Source organism: Egretta garzetta, unplaced genomic scaffold (assembly GCF_000687185.1).
Source record: "Egretta garzetta isolate BGI_Z169 unplaced genomic scaffold, ASM68718v1 scaffold85, whole genome shotgun sequence".
Classification (NCBI taxonomy): domain Eukaryota; kingdom Metazoa; phylum Chordata; class Aves; order Pelecaniformes; family Ardeidae; genus Egretta; species Egretta garzetta.
The window spans coordinates 2,931,747-2,957,807 of NW_009259718.1; the positions used below are offsets into that span (position 1 = coordinate 2,931,747).

General features: G+C 39.6%; 1 protein-coding gene across 2 annotated transcripts in view; it reads right to left on the reverse strand.

Annotated features, from left to right (window-relative positions):
- The window catches only part of MAN1A2 (mannosidase alpha class 1A member 2), a 146,171-nt gene that overhangs the window by 40,799 nt on the left and 79,311 nt on the right, over positions 1–26,061 (reverse strand). For both annotated transcript variants that reach the window (XR_004842056.1, XM_009639106.2), the window contains exons 6-8: positions 11,052–11,146; positions 8,292–8,415; positions 7,782–7,875 (exon numbers count right to left, since the gene is read on the reverse strand). Coding sequence is in view for 1 of the 2 variants with exons in the window: in XM_009639106.2 (XP_009637401.1) it covers positions 7,782–7,875; positions 8,292–8,415; positions 11,052–11,146 (313 nt within the window). In the remaining variant the exon portion in view is untranslated. The remainder of the gene's footprint in view (positions 1–7,781; positions 7,876–8,291; positions 8,416–11,051; positions 11,147–26,061) is intronic.

The window sequence follows — 26,061 nt, forward strand, 5'->3', positions numbered from 1 at the left end:
GCTCTTCCTATACATCAGACAGTGCTCACACTGCCAGGACAGCATCCTTCAGCTGACATGCTGATTATTCTTGGTATTAGCATTCTGATGCGTGGGAATACGCAGAATGCGAGAGCACCTCCTTCATCGAGTTATGTGGGTAAGGACTACTCCATATAAAAGAAATAACAAATGACAAGGAAATTGGTAAATTAAACCCACAGACATTAACGAGCAGGTGGTAACAGACAATACCACAGAGCAGAACTCTTCACTTACTGATTGATGGGCCACTGAAGGAACTACTCAGCCACAGCCTTGGGAGAGCCACCCAGAACTTTGTCACTGATAAGGGGGAAACGTGACTGTCAGGAGCATTATGAGGTATTTGAGGGGACTTGCAGGACTGTGCAAAATGTACTTATGGAACAGCTGGCAGAAAGGGCCTGTGGCTTTAGATAACACTTACTATAGGCTATTTAGGGCCACAGGGAGGGAAAGGGAAGGATCAGGGTGGATTAGGGAGGAACTAGCAAGGGAAAAATGGAGAGGAGGTGGGTTAAAAGGGCCTGGTCGCATGTAAACAGGCTGCCGATCAACACGCTTGTCTGCCTGAACCCTGCACCTTACTAGCACAGTCTGCCTTCCCTTCTTATTAAATCCTTTCTTTTTTGGGTGCAATCCCACTCGCTATCCTATGCGTGCGTGCTGCAGGGTGTAAACATCAGCAGCTGGAGAAGAGGACATGCGTCGCAGAGCCTGCAGGTCTTGGTTGCCAGCACCTGGAGAGACTGGCACGCAAGGGAGGTCTGGGTGCCAGTAGCTGGAGGGACTGGGATGCGTGTTGCAAGTTCAACTGGAGAAAGGGGCTGCAGGTCATAGGGGCTGGTAGGTCTGGGTGGTGGCGGCTGGAGAAAAGGCAATGGGCCACAGGGCCCTAGGCCTGTGTCTCAGCAACTGGAAAGACCCGCGTATGTTTGCTCTTCCCAGGGGATTTAATCCTGAGTGCACGTGACAGAGTAAAAACAACTATTAAAAAGTGAGGTCAAGAGGAACAACAAGCTGGGAAGGAGGAATCCCCAGGTCTTGGGAGTCTGCTGGATGCAGTGGCTTTCTTAACATCCTTAACAAAGCGCATTACAAATATTTAGACCAAATTTATTTTCAATTTTCCTTTAGATACTGACAAAAAAATATAGCCAGATGGTGCTACATATTTGATACAATGTCTTATCACAAATGAAAACAGGGTGTATTACTCATGGTTTGTCTATTACCTGCAAGAGTTTAAATGAAGCAGTTCAGTTAATTACCTAGCTCAGCCCAAGAGCATTAGACTAAAACCAGCTGTACAGGCAGGCATAAAAATTTAGGAATATCCACCCAATATTTGCACTGATTTAATGACAGTAATTTAAAGTTGTTTTTATTGCTTTTCCTACAGGTGAAAATTGCACCATTTTAATGGAAGTGTAAGTCTAATCCAATTAAATTAAATCCATGGAAGCCTTCTCTAAATAGTATTTTAAAATTAAAATTGCTTCGTTTGGTTTAATTTCAGCATTTACTGTTAAAAATGAAAGTCCACCACCTTGAAGAAACTGAAATATGCACATACAGAAAGGCATTTGCTTTGGTTTATTTAAAGGCTAGTCTACAGCACAAACTGGGAAACAGGATATAAATTTCTCCCATTCAGTCACCTTGGCTGTGCCTCTGCTTACTCTATAGTAACAGGGAACTGCAAGAAAGTGGGAACATCACCTAAAGGTGCTAACGACAGCGCCTGTAACAAGGCAGGCTAAATACCTGTGTGAATCCTCTTATTTGTCTGTATAGGATAGCAATCACTTTGTACATGAAAGACAGCATTTAAATTTAGTGCATTAAGTACACATACGTGGACCAATATCACACTTTGGTGAGTCCTTGTAAACGTGCTGACAGAGTACCCCTCACTATGCTTTTAACTCAGTCCACTTGCAAACCTAAGGGTCTTGTTTTCAGTGAGGAAACGTGAACCCAACAGCACTGTGGAATAGACTGCAGTCTGAATGTTCATCACATCAGCATTCAGCAATGATAATTTCAGTATCTGCTATTACATTCCTAATAGCAATGCTCAGCTCACGCGCCGTAAATTCACATACCAGCTTACTTTACAGTAACACGTTAATGCACTCACATATCACTAAGGTGTAATAAACACAGAAGGCTAACATAGAATAGATATCTCTGGTTATTTTCTTGCATGTGGAAGCCACATGCAGTCTAAAACCCACTTTTAGTTAAACTGACACAACTTTCTTACATAACCAACCCAGGTAGTCCAGCTGCAGGAGGTGAGATGTGAAGCCAGAGTGATTTGAGTTCCCCTTCAGTAACATTATTACTTGCAAGAGATGTTGGAGCCAGATGAAATGCAATAATTTGTTCTTGATATTGTAAAATTGGAAAGAAGAATGCCCAGCTTACAGAAATGTGCAAACACGTGTCCTGACTTGGCAATAACATGCAGGTTGGCATTTTCTTTGTTATTGCTGTTCTAGTCGGAATTCTCATCTAACCTGTTTGCATTTGCAAACTAGAATTAAATCTTCGCAACATATTTTCAATTTTTTAAAAAATAATTTTTCTTCAGTATAAGTTAATTTCCATATTTCTGAAATCTCTTGCTTTTAATAAAAATTTACATCATTGTAACTGCTTAGGAGGCTTCTCTAGAAAGCACTGTCACCGCTTTTAAAAATAATCTAAATTCAGAGTTCTGATGCTTACACCAAACCAACCACTTACCAAGTGAAACGAAAAACTAACAAAGTTAACTGTACATTAATGTGAGAGGTTAGAATATGCTTCTTGCCACCTTTCAGTCTTGAGAAACTGAAACCCCAAGGCAGAAGTACTGTAAAATCACTTGCTCCTACTGGACCATCACCTTAGTCCTTAAGTAAAAACTCAATCTGTCAACGTTCCTATGGGCACTATAGCTCTGCCTTCTAGCAAAATCCCCAGTGAGCTGACAAATTCTGAGCTGAATCCATTAAAAAGCTGTCTGTCATGCCACTCAGGCTGTAATAATACCTGCACATTACAAGCTTAAACACAAATATTTAGCCTACACATGACATCATTTTCCTCCTCCTGGGTATAACAAACTCAGTTTCTGCTACACAGCAGTAAGGGTCCAATCATGTACAGCTGTATTACAGAGCATTCCCACTGGAAAGCGTGGAGATTTAGCAGTGAACAGTAAGCCATTCACCCAGCAGCTTTTATGACTGGGTTTTATGGCATTCAAATGGACAGAAATGGATGGAACGGCCGTCCCTGTGCAGCCCTGCCTGCTGCAGCTCCCGACCCTGGCTGCTGCTGCTTCACAAGGCAAACAGAAAAAGAAAAGGTGATCTGTCACCAGAACACTTCTTTAGGTGCTATGTAAGATGCATTAAATGCACATGGAAATATTTATTCATAAAAATGTAAGCAGTACAAAGACAGGGCTATACATTAGATTTATGTCACGCTATATGACTTTACTCATCCCTCCAGCTATTTAAGGACCTGGAAGCCATGGTCACATCCTTCTTGATGGAACCATAATTACTAATTGACTGGTAAGTTACTTTACTGATTATACCTTTTTAGGTATTTGTAAGAGAAAAGTTGCCTGGTTTGAATGAAAACGCATGTCTTTGTAAGTACCAGCAGAAGCAGCAGAACAATGAGCAAAAAGGAGGGTCTGTATGTCATAGGGGCACTGTCCCCAGCACATCATTCCCCAGCAGTGAAATTGCAGAACACGCTGTTTATATCAAGATCAAAAGGCCCGCACTCTGATAAATCAAACGACAGCAGGAAAAATGACTCATGAGACCCTGCATCCTGACATCAAAAGGATGGCGACAAAGTTGCAGCGTATTACATACACCGCTCCCCTTCCCCTAGCCCAAGAAAGGAACAGACCACATACATATATTTTTAAACATACATTTAAGTGAGGAAAAACAGACCAGACACAGCAATGTGGCCTAAGATCTATGGAGGCCAAAGACAGAAATATTCTGAAGCATAGAAAAACCCAGTAACAACTGCTGATCCCTGAAAGATCTGTCCAAAAACTAGCTCATCATCATTCACAGCTATGTGAAGATAGCAGTGTCCCTTTTTCTTTGAGTCCAGATGACTTGGACATGTCTTGGTACCAGTGACTATGAGTGAATTAAACTTACGAGAAAATGAGAGCAGGTAAAAATCAGCTGGCTTATTGACTCTGTAAACAAATTAACCTTCCCCTTCCATAATACCTAGCACTGAATTTTATTACCCTAATTTCCTAAAACGAGCAGCTGAGATACAAGCTTTGTATTTGTGAATTATATCCAGTTCATACAAGGTTCTGATGGACAACATGACATTTAGATTCTGCAAAATCTGAGCTTCAAAAAAAGAAAGGCAGTACATTGTGAGACCTTACATATGCTAAGGAGTTACTTATATGGCAGCATAAATCACTGCACGCATCTCTGGAGCAAAGAGGAAAAAGGAAGGAAAGATTTCTAAATGGGGTACTTCAAAGGCACATCAGTTGCTCACAGTAACATTTAATACTTGGGATTGCAAGGCAAATAAAGCAGATGTAATCCTTGTGGGTTTTTTTGGTTAAAAACACAAAATGAGGACGTGCCTAGGCTCCTTGTGCAAATACCTCTGAGAAGGTATCAAAATACTGTATCAAGTATCAAGGTAGAAGGTACCACAAAATTCTTGTTGCAAGTAGAGATACATCCAGCTTACAGTCCTATGGGGCCACATCAAAGCCACAGAACATGTCTGAGATTTCTTTCTCCTTCCACGAATCTGTCTTGCAGTAGGAATTGTCTTTAAGTATTCAAGTTTACCTATCAGCCTGTTAGAACAAAATTAAACAGAAAAACTACACAGAAGGGTATCTTTTTTCTTTTATTCAAATAATGTAAATTTTTTTCTTTTAAAAAAATAAATTAAGAGGTAAACACAAAACTTAAGTGCTGAGAAAAACGTGACCTAAATGGATTCTTCCATTATATATTTTGTTTAATACTCTCCGGATAATCAACTGGTAGTAATAACATTAATTAGTCTGGCCGCTATATCCACATCACTGATATTTTTATTACTTTGAATAAAGGTACCCACCACTAGAATACACCCACCACTAGAATGACAGCCATAGAAACAGAAAACAAACCCACCCCTAGAATCATGCTATATTGCAGCTAAATCCCATATTTCTTCAACAGTGTATTTATGTAGATTTATTTTACCTATTTCACACACTCATGATTTAGTTGGAACACTGTACAGATTAATAGAAAGCCTAACTAGAGTGGAGCCAAAAAATATGAGGAGGGGGAAAAAATGTTAAAAGGAAGGGGGTAAAAAAAAAATAAAACCCAGAAAGGTCAGAGTCAAGAGTTACATGTACCTAGGCAAATAAAGAGTTCTGAAATAATTCTCAGAAACTATCTGGAGAAAGTACTTTGTACGAGATAACATGCACCGAACTAAAGGTCACAGCAAAGATGAGAAAGGCAGCTTTCCCAGAAGCTGAAAGAAGAGAAGTTATGCTCTGGTACTCTTTCCATTGTCTCAGCCTTTCCAGTACTAAAGTATGTAACAAGCCAAACACAATGCTCTCTGAAATTACCTTCCAAGGAGGACATAAAAGCCTCGCCTGCCCTTAATACCAACCACGTGACTCAAGTCAGCAACAGTTTCGTGGACTCTGACAGGACTCCTCTAGTGAACTGAGATGTGGTGTGTGAAGGCCCCACCCTTACTTAATTGACATCTCTGACGCAGGATATGATCTCTGCAGGAGAATCAGAAGAAAAATTCATGTCTAAGCCTCAACTGTTCCAGCTCATACGTCCAGTGTTTCAGTGTGTGTGTGTACCTTTACTGCACCTTCTTAAATCTCTGCAAATAGATTCACTGAAAAGTGATCTATCAGGGATACAACAAAACCAGTTTCCCATCATTCCATCCTGGCTTGTGGCAGGAAAAACAGAATTAGGCATTCTTGCTTTCTTGTCCCCACGAAACTTTTCAAGGTAGGTTTACAAATGCTTGCTGAATTGGACATGAAACACTGCAAGAACATCTGTGTCTGCACTTGGAAGCTTATTTGCTCAAAAAAACCCCAAAACAAAACCCCATTACAAAAACCAACCAACCAAAACAAACAAAAAACCCCCCCCTGCCACCAAATTCCAGGAAATACATTTGTGGCTAGTGAGCAGCACAGCAAAATTAAAGGCTCTATAGAGTTGTATTTCTTTTTATCCTAAGAACTTAAGTCTCAGCCTGTAATCCTAAACTTTAGTCCCAAATGTGTTATCTTCCAAAATTCATTTAAATTGTACATTTGAGCTCCATCAAACATCTGCAAAGTTAAAATTTTCGCTGTATGTTTATTCTTAGTGACCAAAATTATTTTATTCCCAAGAGCTGGTAATTTAGAGCATTATTATTATTACAACTGACAAGCAGTCCCTAAAGAATCCTGGTGATATGCCACATTAGACTACTTTTGATAAAAGTAGCAGGAGCAATTGGTTAGGAATAGAAAAAAGCAGTAGAAAAAATCATTTCAGAATAACAACGTGAAATTGTCTTTTGAATAAATAATAGGTGAATATTTGTATTTGCTCACTTTCTTTTTGCTGAATTCATCGTTAGACCTGAATTTGTCTGAAGAATTTCTCATCAATCCATGTGTCAGTCTCAGAATGTGTCACTATTCACTGAAAGATATTAGACTCTCTGGAGAGAATTTTGGCCTTAACAATCAGATTAGACAACTCTTTTCACAGCCACTGTAATGACAGCTGCATTAATTTCCCTCATATACCAGACTCAAAGTCAGAGGCAAATTCTCAGTTTGCAAGCCAGAACATGTTCTGCTGGATATTTACAGCCAACTGTTGAAATCCCCAAAATCTGTCAATGATGTCAAACAGGACAGAAATAGATCATCTTGCTTGTTTTTCCTAAGTTTGCATTCATAAAAGAAACAGGAACAGAAACCTTGAAGAAAAAAGAATTCTCTTTTATTACACCCACTATGAAAGCATTAAACCACTCAACTTTTCTTGGAAGAACCGCTTCAGGAAAAGGAATCATATTTGTGTCTCTATCTTCATGGTTTATCTCTCCACTTAAATTTTCAGCAACAAAACCAATTTTTTCTTTTAATTCCAAAGTCCTTTTTTTTTTTTTTTTTTTTTTTAAACAAGAGACACATTGATAACAGCAGGACCTATAGGGAGGTTCATCATGCCATTTCACACACCACAAAGTAGGAGAATGATGTTTGTAAATGTCAGTCCCTAACACAGGGTGAAGGGGCTCAAATTTAACCACCATAAACATGCATTACTTCTATGGAACCTTACAGCAACCCACTTACCAGATGGCTTGCAGGACAAAACCAGGAAAAAAAATCAAAATGAGGAAACTATTTTCAGCCTCATTCTTTATTACTGAAGATTTTATTGACTGATAAAAGTAAGGATAGGCATCAGATTTGGTAGGAAGGTCCTTTCAGAAAGGACCATAAAAATTGAACTGCATGACTCCAGAGAGCACAACAGGGAAAATTTGGTTTCAGGAGATCTAAAGTCTAAGTAATCCCTCTACTTTGCCTGTTTGCCAGCAATGCTGTTCATGCCCTACCGAATAATTTTTCTGATCTCCAACTCAGCAACAAAATAAGAAGTAGAGCTTTAATCAGGAATGAACAAAATAAGGATACTTACGCTGACCCCACCGGCCTGTTCTTGGATTCAAATAATTTGGGTAAAGTCCATTAGGACGATCCATTTTTTGGAGTAACTTCCGAATGTGCATGACCTAAATTAAATCAAGAATCAGGATCACCACTAACAACATTCATCTGTTCTCTGTACAGAGTTAAATCTAATCTCTCTTCTTTTTTTAAGTAGTAAGTTTTCTTAACCTGAACCCAGAAGCTTTCTCGAGGGCTTCCTGAAGATTAGTATGTTTTTGCTTTTAGAGGACTGCTCACGTAAACATGTTTAAAAATTATGATTTTTAAATGTATGCTGAAACAAATAAGAATATTTGTCATAAACTTCTACTTGAGAAAGTCATCTATTTGGTAACAGAAATACAAGTATGAAAAAATGTATCTGCTACCAAGAATGCAAATTGAATGCAATGTAGAAAGTACTTCCCCTTTAATGCAATTTATGATGAAACAGTATAAAAAGACACTTGTATGATAAAAAACTGAATTTGAGACCCACCTTGTTGTAGTATACAGGGTCCCCTGTCAAATAGCTGAGGTGGACAAATTCCATGTGCAGAGTACCAAACTCAGCAAGGATGCTGCTGCCAGCAGAAGCCCAGCCCCAGTTTCGACCCACACCACTGAGTTCCAACAAATATGCATAAAAAAGGGAGAAAAGAACAAAAAAATCAGAATTACTGTGCACAGCACTAGTAACAACCACCGTAGCAAATTAAACAAGTAACAGCAAAATATTAACCCACACTTAAGATTACAGGAGTTGTGGTTTGATCGATTGGTTGGTTCACTGGTTGGGTCTTTTTGGAAAAAAGATACCATAACCTCATCAACAAAAAGTCTTGTGATTAAAAGATATAATATCTTGATGTCACAGAAATATAACGTCCTAACACTGGGCCCAATCCTGATTCTTATTTATGTTTACATTATTGCATGTGCTTAAGAACTAGAATCAAACAAAATCACTTATCAGATGAGACAAGTATACTTCCAAAGGTGGCAGCATTTGCTTCCTTGTGCTGTCAAACATCTGGGGTGCTCCCTTTGCTTGCATGGGATGTGCTTCAAGTCAGTATGAGACACTCCAGCAAGATGGGAGTGGGCCCTATCTGTAGCTACACAGGAGAACAGTATGCTTACTGTAGGCAGACTAGTGTGAGTTCCTCAGGCTCACAAAGAATCAACAGAAAGTATCACAGACCACATCCTTTTGTACTCTAAGAGATACCGTCTTGCTAAGTCGTAACTCCTAAGTTACCTCTGTTTTAAGCTAACACAGGAGTTTTCACCACCTTCCAGGAACAGGTCTTCTAGTTTCTAAGTTAACTACATTTTCCTGGAAATTACTTCTACTTCCTCTCATAAAAGAGCTCAGTTATCAGTAAAACTACAATCAATTAGGAATGCCTTCTTACTTATTTTTTAAACTATAAATCAGAAAAAGGAAATGTAAAGGAAAAATGTTGGTTACAGAGCAGTAATTGTAGCTCTGACCTGAGACAGAACACCTTTTAAAATAGAGTAACCAGTGTTTACAGATTGTAGAGAGACAAAATCATAGCTTGTCTTGGGTTTTTTTTTTTTTTATGTACAGCTCTCATAAAAACAGAAAATTAAGTGTTTCATTATCAATACAAAACCTAATAAAACACAAATCGATAATTTTCCAAATATTTCTTTCAGGCCTTGTCTTTTAGTGCCTGTCAGCCTCATGATAAGTGTTATATATGCCTGCTACTGTCACTGCCCCCCCGGCATGCCAGCCACTGTATTTTCTGTGGTGGCTTCTGTACATTACCAAGAGACTGACACAGTAAAGTAAAATGCATAAACAACAACAGCAGCACACAAGAAATTTCTGGTGCTTCAACCCTTTCTCCTCCGCCTACTGCAAATCCTCTTCCCTGGTCCTGACTTCCTGACTGTGCTCCGATACCCGACCTATGCAATCAGCTTCCGTGTTTTACTGGCAAGTATCCATGCATCTACCACTTGCAGCTTCTTAAACCTCACCATCTAGGTTGCTCAAGCCAGTGAACCAGATGCCTGTGCTGCCTGAGGAGTTACGGCCACCTGGGCCATTCAAACATACTGGAATCACAGCGCAGGCTTGGGCTAAACAAAGCAAAAATAAAAACCTAACTTATGCACAGAGGAACTGCAAGCCCTATAAAACTGCAGGAAGAACACAAGACCAAGTAAACCGTAATGCCATGCGGAAAGCCTGCAGGGAAATTTAACGCAACAATATTAATTGTACAGAAGTCAAATAAACAGGGAAAGTGCAGCACAGGCAAAGCAGAGAAAAAGGCACAGCTGGTGCCCACAGGCACCCTGAGCCAACAGAAGGGCAAACCACAGCCTTCACCCGAGAAGTGACAGCAAAGTGAGGATCATTTCCTGATCACAAAGCACCACGTAAGGCTAATGCTCTCAAAGTAGTCCTAAACCTCTTCACAGTCTAACGAAGCACAAGTATCTCTCCTAAAAGGAAAACAATTTAAAACAATTCAAAACCTCTCTGCTATTTAATATCCCGAAACTTAAGTGCACATGTGATCTAGACATGCATCCCAATCCAGCTACTGTTTAAGAACATAATAAAAATTTCAAAAATACCTTGCATCAAAAGCGCGCTCTCAAAATCTGAGGGAAATCCCAGCATTGAACAATCAACACAAGATAAATTAAGCAAGGCAATTCTCTTCCACAAAGCAATCCAGACCATCTAAGTTCAGTGTCTGACCTGATCTAAAGGAGCCTCGGAGCCATCTCCATGGACCATAGCAGACTTAACACACTAGCCTTTAGACCTAAGCTGAACTGTAAAATGAATTAACATCTTCCAAGTCCGACCATCTTCTAAAACATTGTGAGTCTTCTGAAGGTTACACACAGCTCACATGGTACATAAAACCCAGTAAGTTCAAGCATGCCCTGCAAACAATTTTCTTTAATGACTAAAGAACCAATGATTAAGGTCTAGGGCAACACATGGCATAATACACTGGCATATTCCACTGGCATGTTGAATTTTTATTGCAGAATCAGGAGAAAAAAAATCATGGTCACAATTTGTTGCAGTTAATGAGGCAGAATGCTCTGAACTCTATTAAAATTATTCTAAAGTGCCAGGAATGCTGATTTGTCCACATCTGCTACAGTTCCACTACTAGGAAAAACTGACGTGCCATTACTAATTTTAAGTTGGGAGGGGAGGGAGGAACACACTTCCCCACAGAAGAAAATTCATTACCTTTTCAGATTCACCATTGCCCATGGTATACCCGTAGGTGTGTTGAAGGCTGGAAGAAGTTTTCCTGCCAGTTGGACTGCCTTGATCTTGAAAACCTAAGATAGTAGGATCAATTGCAAATAGTTACAAAGTCTGATTATCTCCAAGAACTACAAAGACTGAAATTTTCTTGCCCCACCCACCACTTTGTATTAGAAAAGCTTTACATTGTAAAAAAAGTATTAACTTATCATTTATTTTTCACTTGTTCACTTTATAAATTTCATTAAGATTTGTACGTGAAAAGAAAACTTGTAATTTTCATTTCTTTTCTCTCATGCTCTCCAGCAATAGTACTTAGGCTCCTATCAAAGAAGAATATAAATTCTCCTCCCACGTCCCTCCACCAATATTAGGAATTTCAAGCGCTTTCTAAAGCAGTCTTTAAACCATACTTTATATTTTGGAGCTAAAAAAATCAAGAGACAACTCCCCCATCCCCCAGACAAGTATTTTAACTTTCACAAATTTCTAATCTCTTTTTAACGAGAGATATATATAGAGAGAGAGAGTGCAGACAGAATTCCTATTCTTTTATGAACACTGCCTATATAAAACCATATATACGCAGTTTCCTGTAGCTTTTCCTCATTGATAATGCATAAGCAAAGTAATTATAGATTTAATCTTCCTGCTCAAGTCTGATTACTCATAGAAATCACTGACAGGACAAAGTATCTTTGATTTCTAGTTCCTACTTACTTTTGGAACATAAATCTGTAATACCCTTATTCAGAGCCTAACGTTTGTTAGTTAAATGAGCAACTGGGAGAAAGTTCCTTATACACCTATAAGAAGCATCTTTTACAAGAAGTCATATTTGGTAGATCCCTATGACATAAAACTGGTTTTACCAGCTAGTTGCTAAAATACATTTTAATTAACTCATTGTCAGCATTCATTACATTGGTGCAAAAGTATCTTCTTAATTTGGAGATAACATCATTCATCTGTTTGAAGCGCTGTACAAACTTGTAACAAAAAGAGCTACCATGCCCCAAAATAACTTACGCAACATGGACATACTACAGAAACATTATTATTGACTACCTGACCAATACTCTGTAATCAAGAGAAATAAGAGCTTTAAGAAGGACCACAAGACAGCTCTGTTAGACATATAAAAATAATTTCTCCCTTTTGTAAAGACTATGGGAGGAAAACAGAAGAGATGCTCACTGGAGAAGCAAGCTGAAAAGTAGCTGAAAAACAAGCAATCAAGAACATCCTCATTTTTCATATGAAGGTGGGAAAAGATCAATATCTTAATATTTGAGGAAATGACTAGCAAGACATGAAATAAAACAGAAAAGAGTATTAAAGATGACATCTAATTGTATTTGAGGCAGTGGAGTATGGAGAGGTGGAGGTGGATCTGAAAGCAATGAGCCAGGAAAAAAGAACTTTTACCCAAGTACTCTAAATGAATCGTAAGATGGGATGTGTCTAAACTGAAAAAGAGAATACTTCAGAATATGACTTGAAAGGATTGTGAAGTAACAGAGCAATGTGGCTTGAATGATTTTTAGCAAAGATACTGACAAGAGACAATCTTTGAGAAAATATGCCAAAATTAATCAGTAAAGTCAGAAACACTCTGACCTTGAGTAAAGGACTAAGTAAAAATATGAAGGCATAGTATAAATAAGAGGTATAATACAGGTGGAATCTATGGCAATTGGGGAAAAAGAAACCCTGAAGAGAACTAAAAGCTCTATCTTGGCCCAGTTACATATAAAGTACCTGATTTGCATCTATAAATACATGTCAGAAATTCGTGCTGAACTTTCAGATTTTTAAGTAGTAGATGGGTCAAGACCAGGCGGAACTATCTATAGGGAATCATCTAAAGGGAGTTCCTCTACAGCGCAGACAAGCTTCAACACCTAATCCAGAAAAGAATGATACTTCCAGTTAAAGAGTACATAGTTCAGAAAGACATCTGTGGCATGAATTTGTTTAGCTTCAGCTTTTGGATCTTGCACCCTCTGGAAGTGCTATGCATTGTCTTATTCATTAATAAAAGATATTGAAGCCCTATGGTAAGGATATTCAATGGCAGAACAACCCTAGAAACATCCTCACTAGAAGAATATTCTTAATGGCTAACTACTTATGTACCACTATCCAGCTTTTAATCAATTTGAAACGTACTATGATGATTTGGGGAACAAACTATAGTATGAAGTAAAGGTTGAGCTGATCCAAACGTGCACAAATCTCAACAAGGACAGTTAAAGCAAGGCAATCACTGCACCAGCCATTTCAGCATGTGAGCAAACCAGAGCATCAGGGCAGCAGCAGTACCTGCTTGTTCAGACAACCGTGTTAAAATAGAATAGGCTATTTCAGCTGGAAGGGACCTACAGTGATCGTTTAGTCCAACTGTCAATGTTAGCAGAACCTGCAAGAACTTGCTGTGATTAGAGGCACCCTCCTGTCACCTCTGTTGAGGACTCCACATACCACTGATTTAGCATCAGAAGGTAAAACTACCTCTCTACATCCCTCTCGTTCAAGACTGAATCCAAGGAAGCAAAAAACTGGCTGAAGTCATGCCTTTACTTTCTACCGCTGCCATCTCAGTTGTATCTCACTGCTGCTTCTGGATAACAAAACCACCTGGTGCATGGTGCACTGGAGTGAGAACTGAGACACAGCTGCATAGGTTCTTCTCAGAGCAAAGTGACCAGAACAGCATATACTTTAATGGGAGACTGCAGATGTGACCAGAGTGCTCTGCTGAGCTCATTAACTAAGTTCCAGACTTACTGTAAGAGCAACAGTAAATGCCTTAGGCTCTAGCTTTTAAATAATGTGCTGGCATCAGACAACATGGTTACTTATCATACAGTAAGTAGTTTTATTTTTTTTAAAACAGGTTAAACTGATAGAATCTATTTCAGCCTTGGCAGTTCCCTGTTGACAGGCAATGCGTTTCAAGAAACATACAGGCAAGAGGAACAAAAAAATGAATGGATGCCTTGAAAATAGAGCTCATTAAGGAAACAGTAAGAGGATTTGGGTTATTTAGTCCGGAGAAAAGATGTTCAAGAGAGGACAAAATGATGACTTTTCAGTATATAAAAGGCTAATACAAGGAAAAGGAAATAATTTTTTCCGTGGACACGTAGAATACAAAATGAAGCAAGGGAAAGTAAGTTAGTTATTAGGAAAAAGTTGGTGATAAGGATAACAATGAAACATGACTGTGACTGCTGCACAATAATCCCTACAGCTTTTAAAATCGCAATGTATGACATCTGCAACTACGAAGACTGATGCAAGACTGATGTGATTGGACTCTGCCAGGGAACAGAAGAAAACAGAGAACTACGCAGCTTCCTTGCCACTCTTCCTGCAATACTGCCAACCAATCAAATGCCTTGTGCACATTCTGTACATGTAAGAGGAAAGTGGTTTGTCTCTCTTGGGGCCTTGTACCTACTCTGTAAATCCACAGAGCACCTTTGTTATTGGTGCAAGTATCATGGAGACCATCCATCCCCAAGGTTCTCTGTGTGGTGGGTTGACCCTGGCTGGACACCAGGTGCCCACAAAAGCTGCTCTATCACTCCCCCTCCTCAACTGGACAGAGGAGAGAAAATATACTAAAAGCTTGTGGGTTGAGATAAGGACAAGGAGAGATCACTTGGCAATTACCATCACGGGCAAAATAGACTCGACTTGACGAAATCAGTTTAATTTATTACCAATCAAATGAGAGTAGGATAATGAGAAATAAAAACTAAATCTTAAAACACCTTCCCCTCACCCCTCCTTTCTTCCCGGGCTTAACTTTACTCCCGATTTCCCTAACTCCTCCCCTCGAGTGGCACAGGGGGACAGAAATGGGGGTTAGGGTCAGTTCATCACAGCTGCTCCTTCCTCCTCAGGGGAAGACTCCTCACACTCTGCCCCTGCTCCAGTGTGGGGTACCTCCCATGGCAGACAGTCCTCCATGGGTTCTTCACACACTGCTCCAGCGTGGGTCCCTCCCTCCCACAGGGTGCAGTCCTTCAGGCACAGACTGCTCCGGCATGGGTTCCCCACAGGGTCACCATCCCGGCCAGCAAACCTGCTCCAGCCTGGGGTCCTCTCTGTACAGGGCCACAGGTCCTGCCAGGAACCTGCTCCAGCAGTGGCTTCCCATGGGGTCACAGTCTCCTTTGGGCACATCCACCTGCTCCACTGTGGGTTCCTCCATGGGCTGCAGGTGGAGATCTGCTCCCCCATGGGCCTCCATGGGCTGCAGGGGGACAGCCTGCCCCACCAGGGGCTGCACCAGGGGCTGCAGGGGAACCTCTGCTCTGGCGCCTGGAGCCCCTTCTGCTGCACTGGCCTGGGAATCTGCAGGACTGCTCCTCTCAGATACTCACTTCTCTCTTAGCTGCAGTTGCGCAGTTTCTTCCCCCTCCTTAAATACATTATCACAGAGGCGCTACCACTGTTGCTGTGGGGCTCAGCCTTGGCCAGTGGTGGGTCCATCTTAGGGCTGGCTGGCACTGGCTCTGTCGGGCACAGGGGAAGCTTCTGGCAACTTTTCACAGAAGCTGCCCTGTAGCTCCCCTCCTTCCCCACGCTACCAAAACCTTGCCACACAAACCCAATACACTTTGCTATCATAAGCTCCAAAGTATAAGACCCTATAACAGACAGGAAGTCACAGAAACCACAAAGCAACAGTTCTCAAAGAAGTGCTGTTCCTGCAGGATAACTCAATCTTTTTTTGAATGTGCATTCACACTTACATTAATTACAGAATTTAGCATGTAGTGGCCTTAAGATGTGGAGAAGACTGATCAGACTCCTTTTAAAGTAAAGACCCCACAGCAGCTCTAGCAAGACATCCTATTTTTAAGATGCAAAAATACTGTTCTAGGTAAACATATGTATTAATCCCAGGATAGCCTTCTGTCCACTCTCAAGATATGGACATTTTTCAGAAAAGTTTCAGAAGCCACCACAGACCTGGAGAAGTATTTCCATTTTACATGGCAAAATCTAATACACTAAATGCATCAATTTACATGGTCTTTGGTAGGCTAATGCTTCTTTCTGCAAATGCTGAAAAGCAATGGAAGGACTTTTCTCCCCCTATCAAATACAAAATACTGTTTACAGCTTGAAGGGGAGAGAGTGAAAATTAGCAAAAAAAGGAAAACCTAAACCCCAAATCAGATAAATTGATCCCTTATTGAGATGAAAACATCAATCAGTATCTACAAACTAGTGTGTACAGCAGACCAGCTGTGAGCCTGAATAATTTTCATCCATTAAATTGATGTTTAACATCTCAAACCTGCCACCCACCCCACAATATGAGATCTTGCTCCTGAGTCTATTAATCCAAGTAAGGCCAAAACATTCAGCAGAAAAGACCTTAAAGATTAAGAAGATTCTTCAAAAGCCTCTTTGAGGTATCCAGTGACTGAACTGAGATGCATGGCTACAACTCTTGGAAGACTGTATTATATTAATACTGTTGTAAGGTGTTCCCTTCCAGCACTACAGCGAACAGCCTCAAATGGCCTCTGTTCCTAACTCTGAGGGGGATTATAATGTTTTCTACAAATAAAGAATCACTTTCATTTACACATACAGATCAGTCTTTGAGTCATTCTTCTTCAACAGTAATAAAAGCCAGACTTCTGCCTAATCTGATAGTTATTAACTAGTGAGTATCCATGGTTATGCAATGTGGCTGGTTCTGTACGTTTGATAGCTTTTGACCCTTGAAAAAAAAATCAGACAAAATGGATGTACTGCACAAGTTCACAAAATGTAGTACTCTCTCCTAAATCAGTGTTGCTATTACTACCAAACCCTGCACACATTTCCTTTGAACACTAAGCACAAAGGTGACGAGGCAGACATATAATTACTGAATGCAGGTAAAAAAAAAAAACAAACCAGAGCATCTGACAGCAACACTAGACTCAGACCTTTGAGGAAGATATTTGGTATTTCTTGGCCCAACCTAGAATAGTTATCTTTCTCCCTTCAGAGTTCAATCTGCAGTAGTGAACTCTTTGCCACCATTTTGTGGCTCACCACCCATTTAAAGCTCAACTTGTCAGATAGGACTTTCTGCAATAGTAGAGATACAGGCTTGCAGTGTGATTTACTACTGAAAAATCAAGATAAGCAGGATTGTCACAAAAAAAAAAAAGGATAACTAGCTTAATAAGCATTGGTGCTTTGTTGCCTATTTATACATAAGCCTTACTGCACAGGAAGATGATGTCTGCCTGCCAGATGAATAGCTCTAAGCTCCAACACACTTTCTCTCTTCAAGATTGGGAACTCCTGGGTTTTACAGTGTTCCTAGGGCATTCCCCACTGCAAGTGGGGGCCACCCTGCTACCAAGAAATGAAGAAATTACTCCCTCTTTACATACTTGCGTCTAACAGATTCCACGGATTTAATTACAAGAGCATCTCATGAGATGGGGGAGATGCAGCAAGATTCTGGTAACATTTCAGATACCATAGTATGAATTGAGAGCTATATTTCAGAGATGTCTGAGAGCGATGATTGAAGAGGTATGTCACATCTAGAATTGGTCCCAGAGAATGTAAATCCATGTTCATGTGAGATTTAGTAAGGCAGCTACAAACTACACCACCTATAGTAGTGAAATAAGGTAGAATTACAAAAATACAACAGCACCACTTCAGCATTGTAGGTCTTGAGTCATAGCAGATGTTCAAGCAAGTATTTGCAAATACTGTAAAGAAAATGCCATAGCTAAGGTACCTTTGCTGTCTTTGGTGAGCTGAAATGATTACCAAAGTACTTGATGAACAACACTTAGCATTTCTAAAAGACTGAAAGTCTTTAAACAAGAGAAGACTTATCCTGCAAAGGTATGCTCTGTGAATCTATATTACTTTCTCTATGACAGAAAAAAATATTGATATGGAAATTAAAATTCTAAACCAATCTCAGCATTTTAAGACCAGAGATTAAAAAAAAAAAAAGGATTCGACTTGAATCTGAACTATGGTGTCAACTTAAAATGTCTCTGGTGTCAATTGGCTCTGCTTTCTTTATTCCTCTCTTCAGATACTTGTACACATTGACAAGATGCCCGCCCAAGCCTTCTCGCCTCCAGGCTGAAGAGGCCCAACTCTTTCATCCTTTCCTCAGATGAGAGATGCTCTAGTTCCTTAACCATCTTTGTGGCCCTTTGCTGGACTTTCTCCTGGATGTCCACGTCTCTCGTACTGGGAAACCGAGAACTGGACACAGCACTCCATCCATGTGCGGCTGCACCAGTGCTGAATAAAGGGGAAGAATCACCTCCCATTTCACTTCCTTTGCAGCAAGGGCACGTTGCTGGCTCGTGGTCAACTCTTATGTCCACTAATTTTCTGCAAAGCTGCTTTCCAGATGGCTGAACTCCAGCGTATATTGGTGCATGGGGTTGTTCCACTCCAGGTGCAGGACTTTGCACTTGCCCTCACTGAACTACAGGAGGTTCCTGTCAGCCCATTTCTCCAGCCTGTTGAGGTCCCTCTGGGTGGCAGCACAATGCTTTGGCATATCAGCCACTCCTCCCAGTCCTGTCTCACAAGCAAACTTGCTAAGGGCGTGCTCTGACCCATCATGCAGATCATTAATGAAGATGTTGAACAGGATCAGACCCAGTATCGATACCTGAGGTACACCACTAGTTACTGGCCTCCAACTCCATTTTGCACCACTGATCATCATGCTCTTGCCCCAGCCGTTCAGCCAGTTTTCAATCTACCTCACTGTCTGTTCATCCAGCCCATAGTTCACCCGCTTCTTTGGGAGGATCTCATGGGAGACAGTGCTGAAAGCCTTACCGAAATCTAGGCAGACAATATCCACTGCCCTCTCCATTTCCCAAACCAGTGGTTTCATCATAGGTTACAGGGTTGTTTGAGCGTGACTTCCCCTTTGTGAATCCACGCTGGCTACTCCCAATCACTTTGTCATTCACGGACTGGGGAATAGTTTTTCAAGATTAGTCACTCCATCACCTTCCCAGGGATAGAGGTAAGGGTGACTGGTCTGTAGTTCCCTAGGTCCTCCCTTCTTGCCCTTTTTGAAGTGATCTAAGAGTTTCATTCGTCGTGTGCATTAGCTTTGTCGCCCAACAATACTCATTTAAACCTTAGCCTTTTAAGCTATTATGCTTCTGTAAGGCATGCAGCTGTTAAATGCAGAAGATTTACACAGGCAGAGAGAAAGAAACTGGGCTTAATTCCTTAATTCTAACAGTCTCTCAGATTTTAAAATGCTGCCAAATTCACCCTGTTGGAAGTCCAAGACCAGTTACTTCTGTTCATGCAACTCTTGCTGCAGAGTCCTCCTATGCTATGAGAATTCTGGTCTCTCAAGAACGACAGGATAAAGCATATAGTACTTCAACCATAAGTATTACAGAAGTTGCTGATTTATTAATTTCACAAGCCAATAAATGCTTCATGAAATGTTCCTTCTTTCAAAAAAAGAAAAAAAACAAACCTGTACCAAATCAAAAAGCCTAATTACCAATTCGGCAAACTCAGAAAGTCAACATTTATGACTGCCTCCTCCTGCATCCATTATGATCCAAGCCTCTCTTTCCTTTAAAGGTTTCTAAAGTCAAACCAGGTTTTTTGCACCAAAACAAAAATGCCTTTGTAAAGAATTTTCTGAAACTCCCTTAGTTTTCAAAATATGCAGACTAAGCTGACACTTTCTTTAGCCAGTAACACCACACATGAGACTTCTACACATACTTTCGTAAGAGAAAAATCTCACTGGATACCTCCCTGAAAGATATGTTTTTGCTGACAGTTTGAAAAAAGGGTAGGAAGGCAAGAAAGGCTGTCCAGTTTCAGGTGATGCATGAAATTAGGTGGTGTAACCATTGCCTCTGATCTAAAAATCATTGCTACAAAACCCTAGCTATCATTAGTATCTCTGTCTGGAGATTCAGAGCTTCAGCTTGTAAAAAATTTCTAATGCAGCATATCGGAATTATCCTGACTTCAAGGAAAAAGCTGCAACTGCAGAAAGCCCACAGGACTGTATAGGTCCATTCATACACCCAGGTCTCCAGATCGTCTCTTTCCTAGAGGCTCTAGGCTGTTCTGAGGTAAAAATAAAAGGTCATGGTTTTTTTGAATACTGAATACAGGGACAGGTAAAACACTGGCAAAAGAGATGGCAAGAAACTACCCCATCCTATCAATGAATATGGATGGACTAGACAACCTAGAAAAACTATCCTAGTGGTAGTTCCTAAGTTACAGTTGTACTGAAAAGCATTAAAATGCCTGTTCAGCTACAGTCTCCAGCCTACAAATGAGCAGAAAACCAAACACAGAAAAATACTTAAACTGCATCAGTTAAATGCAGATAAGACAGATATTATCTGGTTGACAACAACTTTCCTTATTTACGTTTTACAAATTAGCAATTATATGTTCAAATGCTGCTTCTTAGATATAAGATAAATACTATGGTGGTTTTCTACCACCATCAGGGAAAGATTCGCTAACAGAATTCTTAAGTGATACTATCTTTATCTTTTACTAAAGTTTTCCAATGCTGCTTTCCTGGACAACAGACGTGAGGAATCTAGTTACTGTTGACTGAGGCATCTTAGGATCTAATGAAATATTCATTGGTTTCACACTATTGATATTTTTGAAAAATCCACATGAGAAAGTTTGTGCATATATTAGCTTACTAGAAATATTTGAAATTTTTGCTCTAGAAGATCTAAATGTAAAAATCTGGCATGCACTGGACAACCAGCTAATCACATTTAAACTACCTGGCACTGGCTAATAATACCTCAATTAAACTGTTTAATTTCCATTCACTTCAACAGCCGTATCAGCGTCCTTGGCATGGGTTCCATGCGTATCTGAGTAGAAAAGTTACACATTTTCCATTTTTAAATGGCCTTCAAATCTGAGGCACTTTACACCAGTCAGCCAACATTACAGATCACTTAAAATTCAGAATAAATGTGATGAAAATCTGGCATATAAATGTCTCCTTGATCTGATCATTCCAGGAAGATATAATACTGTTTCTCGCCTAACTGAGCCAAAAACCATGGCAGTTTTGAGTTCGTTTTCTCTGCTATTATTATTATTAGAAAGTTGCTTTCAGCCCAGGCAATTTTTGTGCCTTCTCTCTCCTTTTCATATCTCTGACTTCTCCACTGTAAGTTTCCCTGCACAAGCAGTATCAACCTGCCAGATTAGTTACTTTTGTAAATAAATTGTCTCAGGACTAGAAGCCACAATCTTGAATATGCACAACATACCAATCACAATCACTCATGCCTAAGCATGCTCCAAGGATCTAAGTGGGCTTTTAAAAGACCCTCCTTTCAGATGATTTCTTCTTGCTGAGAGCGCTGCTGTAGCACAGGGAACCAGATGTGAGAGCACAGACAGTGTCTGGCATCTGGTTTAAATGTTCCCCCACTAGTTGCTAGCAGCAAGAAAGTAGATTGATTTACAAAGCCTGAACAAAAGGAATGGAGAAATAGAAGGAGAAAGTCTGAACGGCCATCAGGAAACCAAACAAAAGAGCCATCAAGGGACAGAAGAACAGTATGGAGCTTTGCCATCAGGGAAGCAAAATTGGTAAAAGATAAGGCTTCGCAGTCCCCCACCTCATACAAGTGCCAGGGAGAAGCTGTTGAAAGAAGAGAGCACAAATAGGAGCTGAAGGGAAAAAACAAAAGGCATGAGGGGAAGGACATGGAGTGAATAGAGGGATAAATCAGGCAAGGCAGAACAAGGGACCACAGAGTGCCAAGAGTGTCGTTGTAAGTAACAGTATGAGGAACATCTTGGGGAATCTGACAGGGGCAGAATGCCTTCTCATCTCCAGAACATGTTCTTTGGACCTAGAATTGACCCCAATATATCAGCCTCTCAAAATGCCTTTGTAGCCAAACACACTCAGGCAAAGCAAACGGTAAAAACGAATCTTGGGGATTTTTTTATTAATCAGTGATTCTTGGTATTTTGCTACTACCAGTTGTTCTACTGAGTTGAGTAACAGACTGCATTATGTTCCTGAAGGTCCCAATCCAACTGATGTCTCTCTGGGGTTTTTAAAAAGAACAGTGTGCATTAGGAACCCTAAGAAACGGTTCTGAAGTCAAGTAATTAAGCTGTTTGTTCTATACTTAAATCTTACGAGAATCCTTTTCATGCAGTAAAAGTTATCTACCTTCTCTGATCGTTAATCTGTCTTGACACTGGCTTTTTTTGGTAACACCTGCTCCTAATGCATTCTCTGCTCATGTCAAATATCTCCTTAACTTCCCATATATTTTTCTCTTCCATGTCATCTTTTTCGTCCTTCAGCTCTGTGCTTACACTGTATCAATTTCTACTTTCCTTCTCAGTTATTCCTCTGTCTCTTGTTTCTCTTGAATGTGCTGCCAAGCTTCCCATTTTAAATTAATCTTGATTTCCCCTTTAGACCTTGCCAGAAATGACTCAGTCCCCGTTAGACTGTATTTGCCTTTATAAAAAAGTTAAACAGAGATGAAATTACGTATTGTTTCACATTATGTGCACTCATTATACACGCAGCCTCCCTCCTCCCATTGGTATGATATAACAGATTACAATGCAAAAATCAGAGTCTAGAAAAAATAGTTTTAAAAAATCACATAGCTTTTACAATTTCAAAAACATATCCTTTACACAATCTCAGATGCAAAATACATTTCATTTTATTGTACCTAATGGAAGTGAGTAAATAGTATTTGTGGGTTTGGGTTTGGTTTTTTTTTTAAATGGACAAACTGGCTTGTTCTCACAGATTTACAGACAGATTTAGTTTATCTACAGTTAATATATATTATTAGGACCAAGTTCTGACAGAAAATTAGTTGGCAAACAAAAGCTATGAGCAATGAATTAGTAAGCACCGAATCTTCATAGTTGCATAAATTCTGGAAGGCACTTGAAAAACCAGACATTTATTTTGAAAAATGGCAAGATAAATACCCTAAACTCCTGCAGCATAATTTAGAGATCCCAGGGCCAGAAATAAGACAAAAATTTTCTTCTTGTATGCCATACAAACAGAAGTCAAAAAGGCTCAACAGAGCAACAACTGGATCTTCTGTATAAAATAAAGCTAATTAACAAGCCACCTTTGTGTTTCTGTCAATAAGTAGTATTTAAGTGAAACATTTCTTCCAGAGACATATCTGGACTGAGTCATATATGACATACTGACTATTCATGTGTCCAGGAAGCATAACTATCAGTCCTCTATCTTTTTGGGATTTTTCTACACTTCTGCTGTTTTTACACATCCTTTGAAGAACATGATTACCAAGACGTTTACAGCATACCAAGAGTGACTCTTTATTAAGGGCTTAAACAGAAATAAATTCCTCCTCATATTCAAAACTCCTATTTATAAACCCAGATGCCCATAGGTCTTTTGCCACAGGATTTCATACCAAAAGTTCAGACTAAGCTGCTTGCCCCTTTTGTGAGTTCCACATCTCTTGAAGCCACAGCTACTCAGAACATATTCCCTTGTTCTGTTCTCAGGTTGGTCTGGCTAATGTAGGTGGTTTGGTTTGGTTATTTTTCCTTATAACTTACAGCCTTTAACAACATTGAAATGTTCATTTATACAGGCCATGTTGACCAATTAATTAAATTTCTCCAGAGTTTTCCATTTACTTGCCATTTCAACATGAACAAATCTACAGTCAGCCATAAATTCTCACAAGACTACTTCTATTGTCAAAACACTACTATAATGATGATCTGTTATTCTCCATTAACTGAATTTCTAGGATGGGGAGCAAGAGTGAAATCGGACTAGGCTCACAGATACCTAGGTCACCTTAAATAACCTTTTCTGAATACGGCCATAGTTGTGTTCTTTTGGTTTAGGCACTTACCTGCTATTTTATATTTTGAATTAAAAGAAATTAATATTAATACGTTAGAGAGCTTCTTGGTCATTTCTTTAAAGATTTGTCAGCTGATTATCCAATTCATAAATGGTAATACAGTACTGCTGTGGACAGTTTGGCATCCTCTTAATTCCTAATAGACTAGAAAAGTTCACCACTTTTATCATGTGCTAGGTGAACACATCATTAGAGGCAACATGACTTTTACTAGTGTTTTTGCTAGTTTTTAACAGGTTTGCTTAGCAGTTTTTTGTAGCATTCGTGACATTTATTTCATTTTTCTTTCACAGTACCTGTTCTTGTGTAAACCAGTTTTTATTATTCAAACTCCTTTTAAAAAGGGAAACATAACAGCTAGCACTGAATGAAAACAAGTTCCAAAAGGCAAAACCAGCCAAAGATGCCTGGTTTTAAAAGTGCTATCATGCCCGGAGTTGTATTTTTGTTTTGTTTTAAAGTGGAAAAAAAAAATCCTACTAGAAGAACTGTGTCTTCATTTGACAAAGAAGAATGCCATACTTCCTCTCTGGATCCGATCAAGCATGAAAACCCTCAGTGCAGACGCTAAGTTAGGAAGAAAGAACATAGGAAAATTCACTGAGTAGAAATTAGTGTGTTACTGTATCAACAGTAATGCCAATAAATGAGTGTCTGGAAGAATAACAGGTAAGATACTGTGTTGGTTGTCACTGGTGCCCATCAGCATCAGTATGACTGTTACGCTACTGAAGAGGGAGCCAAAAACTAATAGACATGGTCACCGGGAGATACATGGCATGTCAGTAGTTACAAAATCTTTCTTAGCCTGTATAGTCCTCCACAGGAGCATAACTAAAGAGTGAATTTTAGGAGTGGCTATTACTGCATAGTTAATTGTATTTTCTATTGCTACAACAGCTTGTCCTTTATCTCCACCATTTTAAAGCATGTTATACCAACAAGCAAACCTATTTCCAATCAGAATTAGAGGAAACAAAATTTCAATAAAGTCAGTTTTCCCCTGCTTGCTTTCTCTTCGTGTGCTGTGCGGTACCAAGATGCAGCGATAAATTGGGTTAAGTGTCATTTGCCAGTCAAGGAAACATTTAGTACAAGCCTGGTAAACAGAAATTACACAAAGATTACAATCTGCACTGCAGCGAGCAGTGGCAATGGCCAATATGTGACAATGCTTTAACATGCATGAAAAAAAGATTATTTTTTTTTTTTGCCAGGCTGTGTCCTGTTAGAGACCAGTGAGCTGTCACGACCACTTATGAATAAACAGCTCATCTCCTGGCAACAAACTGAAATCTCATCTTTATTGGATACAACGTGCACAATGCTGTTCTCTCTTCCGAGATTTTAAACCTTTGAAAACTTAATTTAGGTAAGTCCCTTCACAAGTACAGCCAAGACTTCTGTGAAACCAGTTCACAAAATATATTCCTTTGCTTACTGAAAACCCACACTTTGTATATTTAGGTCAGTTATTGAGGATTTACATTGGCATATATAATAATTTTACTAAGGATTCTTCCTGAACAGAAGAGACGCTGCCTGTCAGTTTCCTGGAAAGGATTAGTTTGATTTTCTGTTAATAGAGTATCAAGTACTTAACAGCCCTCACCCTCTATTTTAAATGACAGATTTCAGGATGGATTTATCCATGCGAATTATATTATTATCTTGCCCAGAAAGATATGTCATTTTGATGGTGTTTATAAAGATGAGAAAGACAATCATGGAAAGGAACTGCTTTATATCTAAGACTAGCATAGGTAAACACAGTACATCATTAGTCTTTTTTATATTGCAAATACCATAAATAACCGTGCTCAACAAAAATAAAACAATAAGCTATCCTTTTCATGGTATTAATAAATCAGCAGCAGACAAGAACACTTTGTCATAATGGTGTGTCCTTCTGCCACTACCACACAACAGCCGTTAGAATAATATTCACTTTTTTTGCCTTGCTCGGCGCCGTTTCTCAAGCACAGCCACGTATTCCACGCAACAACTGCCCCTCTATCCACCTCTAGGCCTCT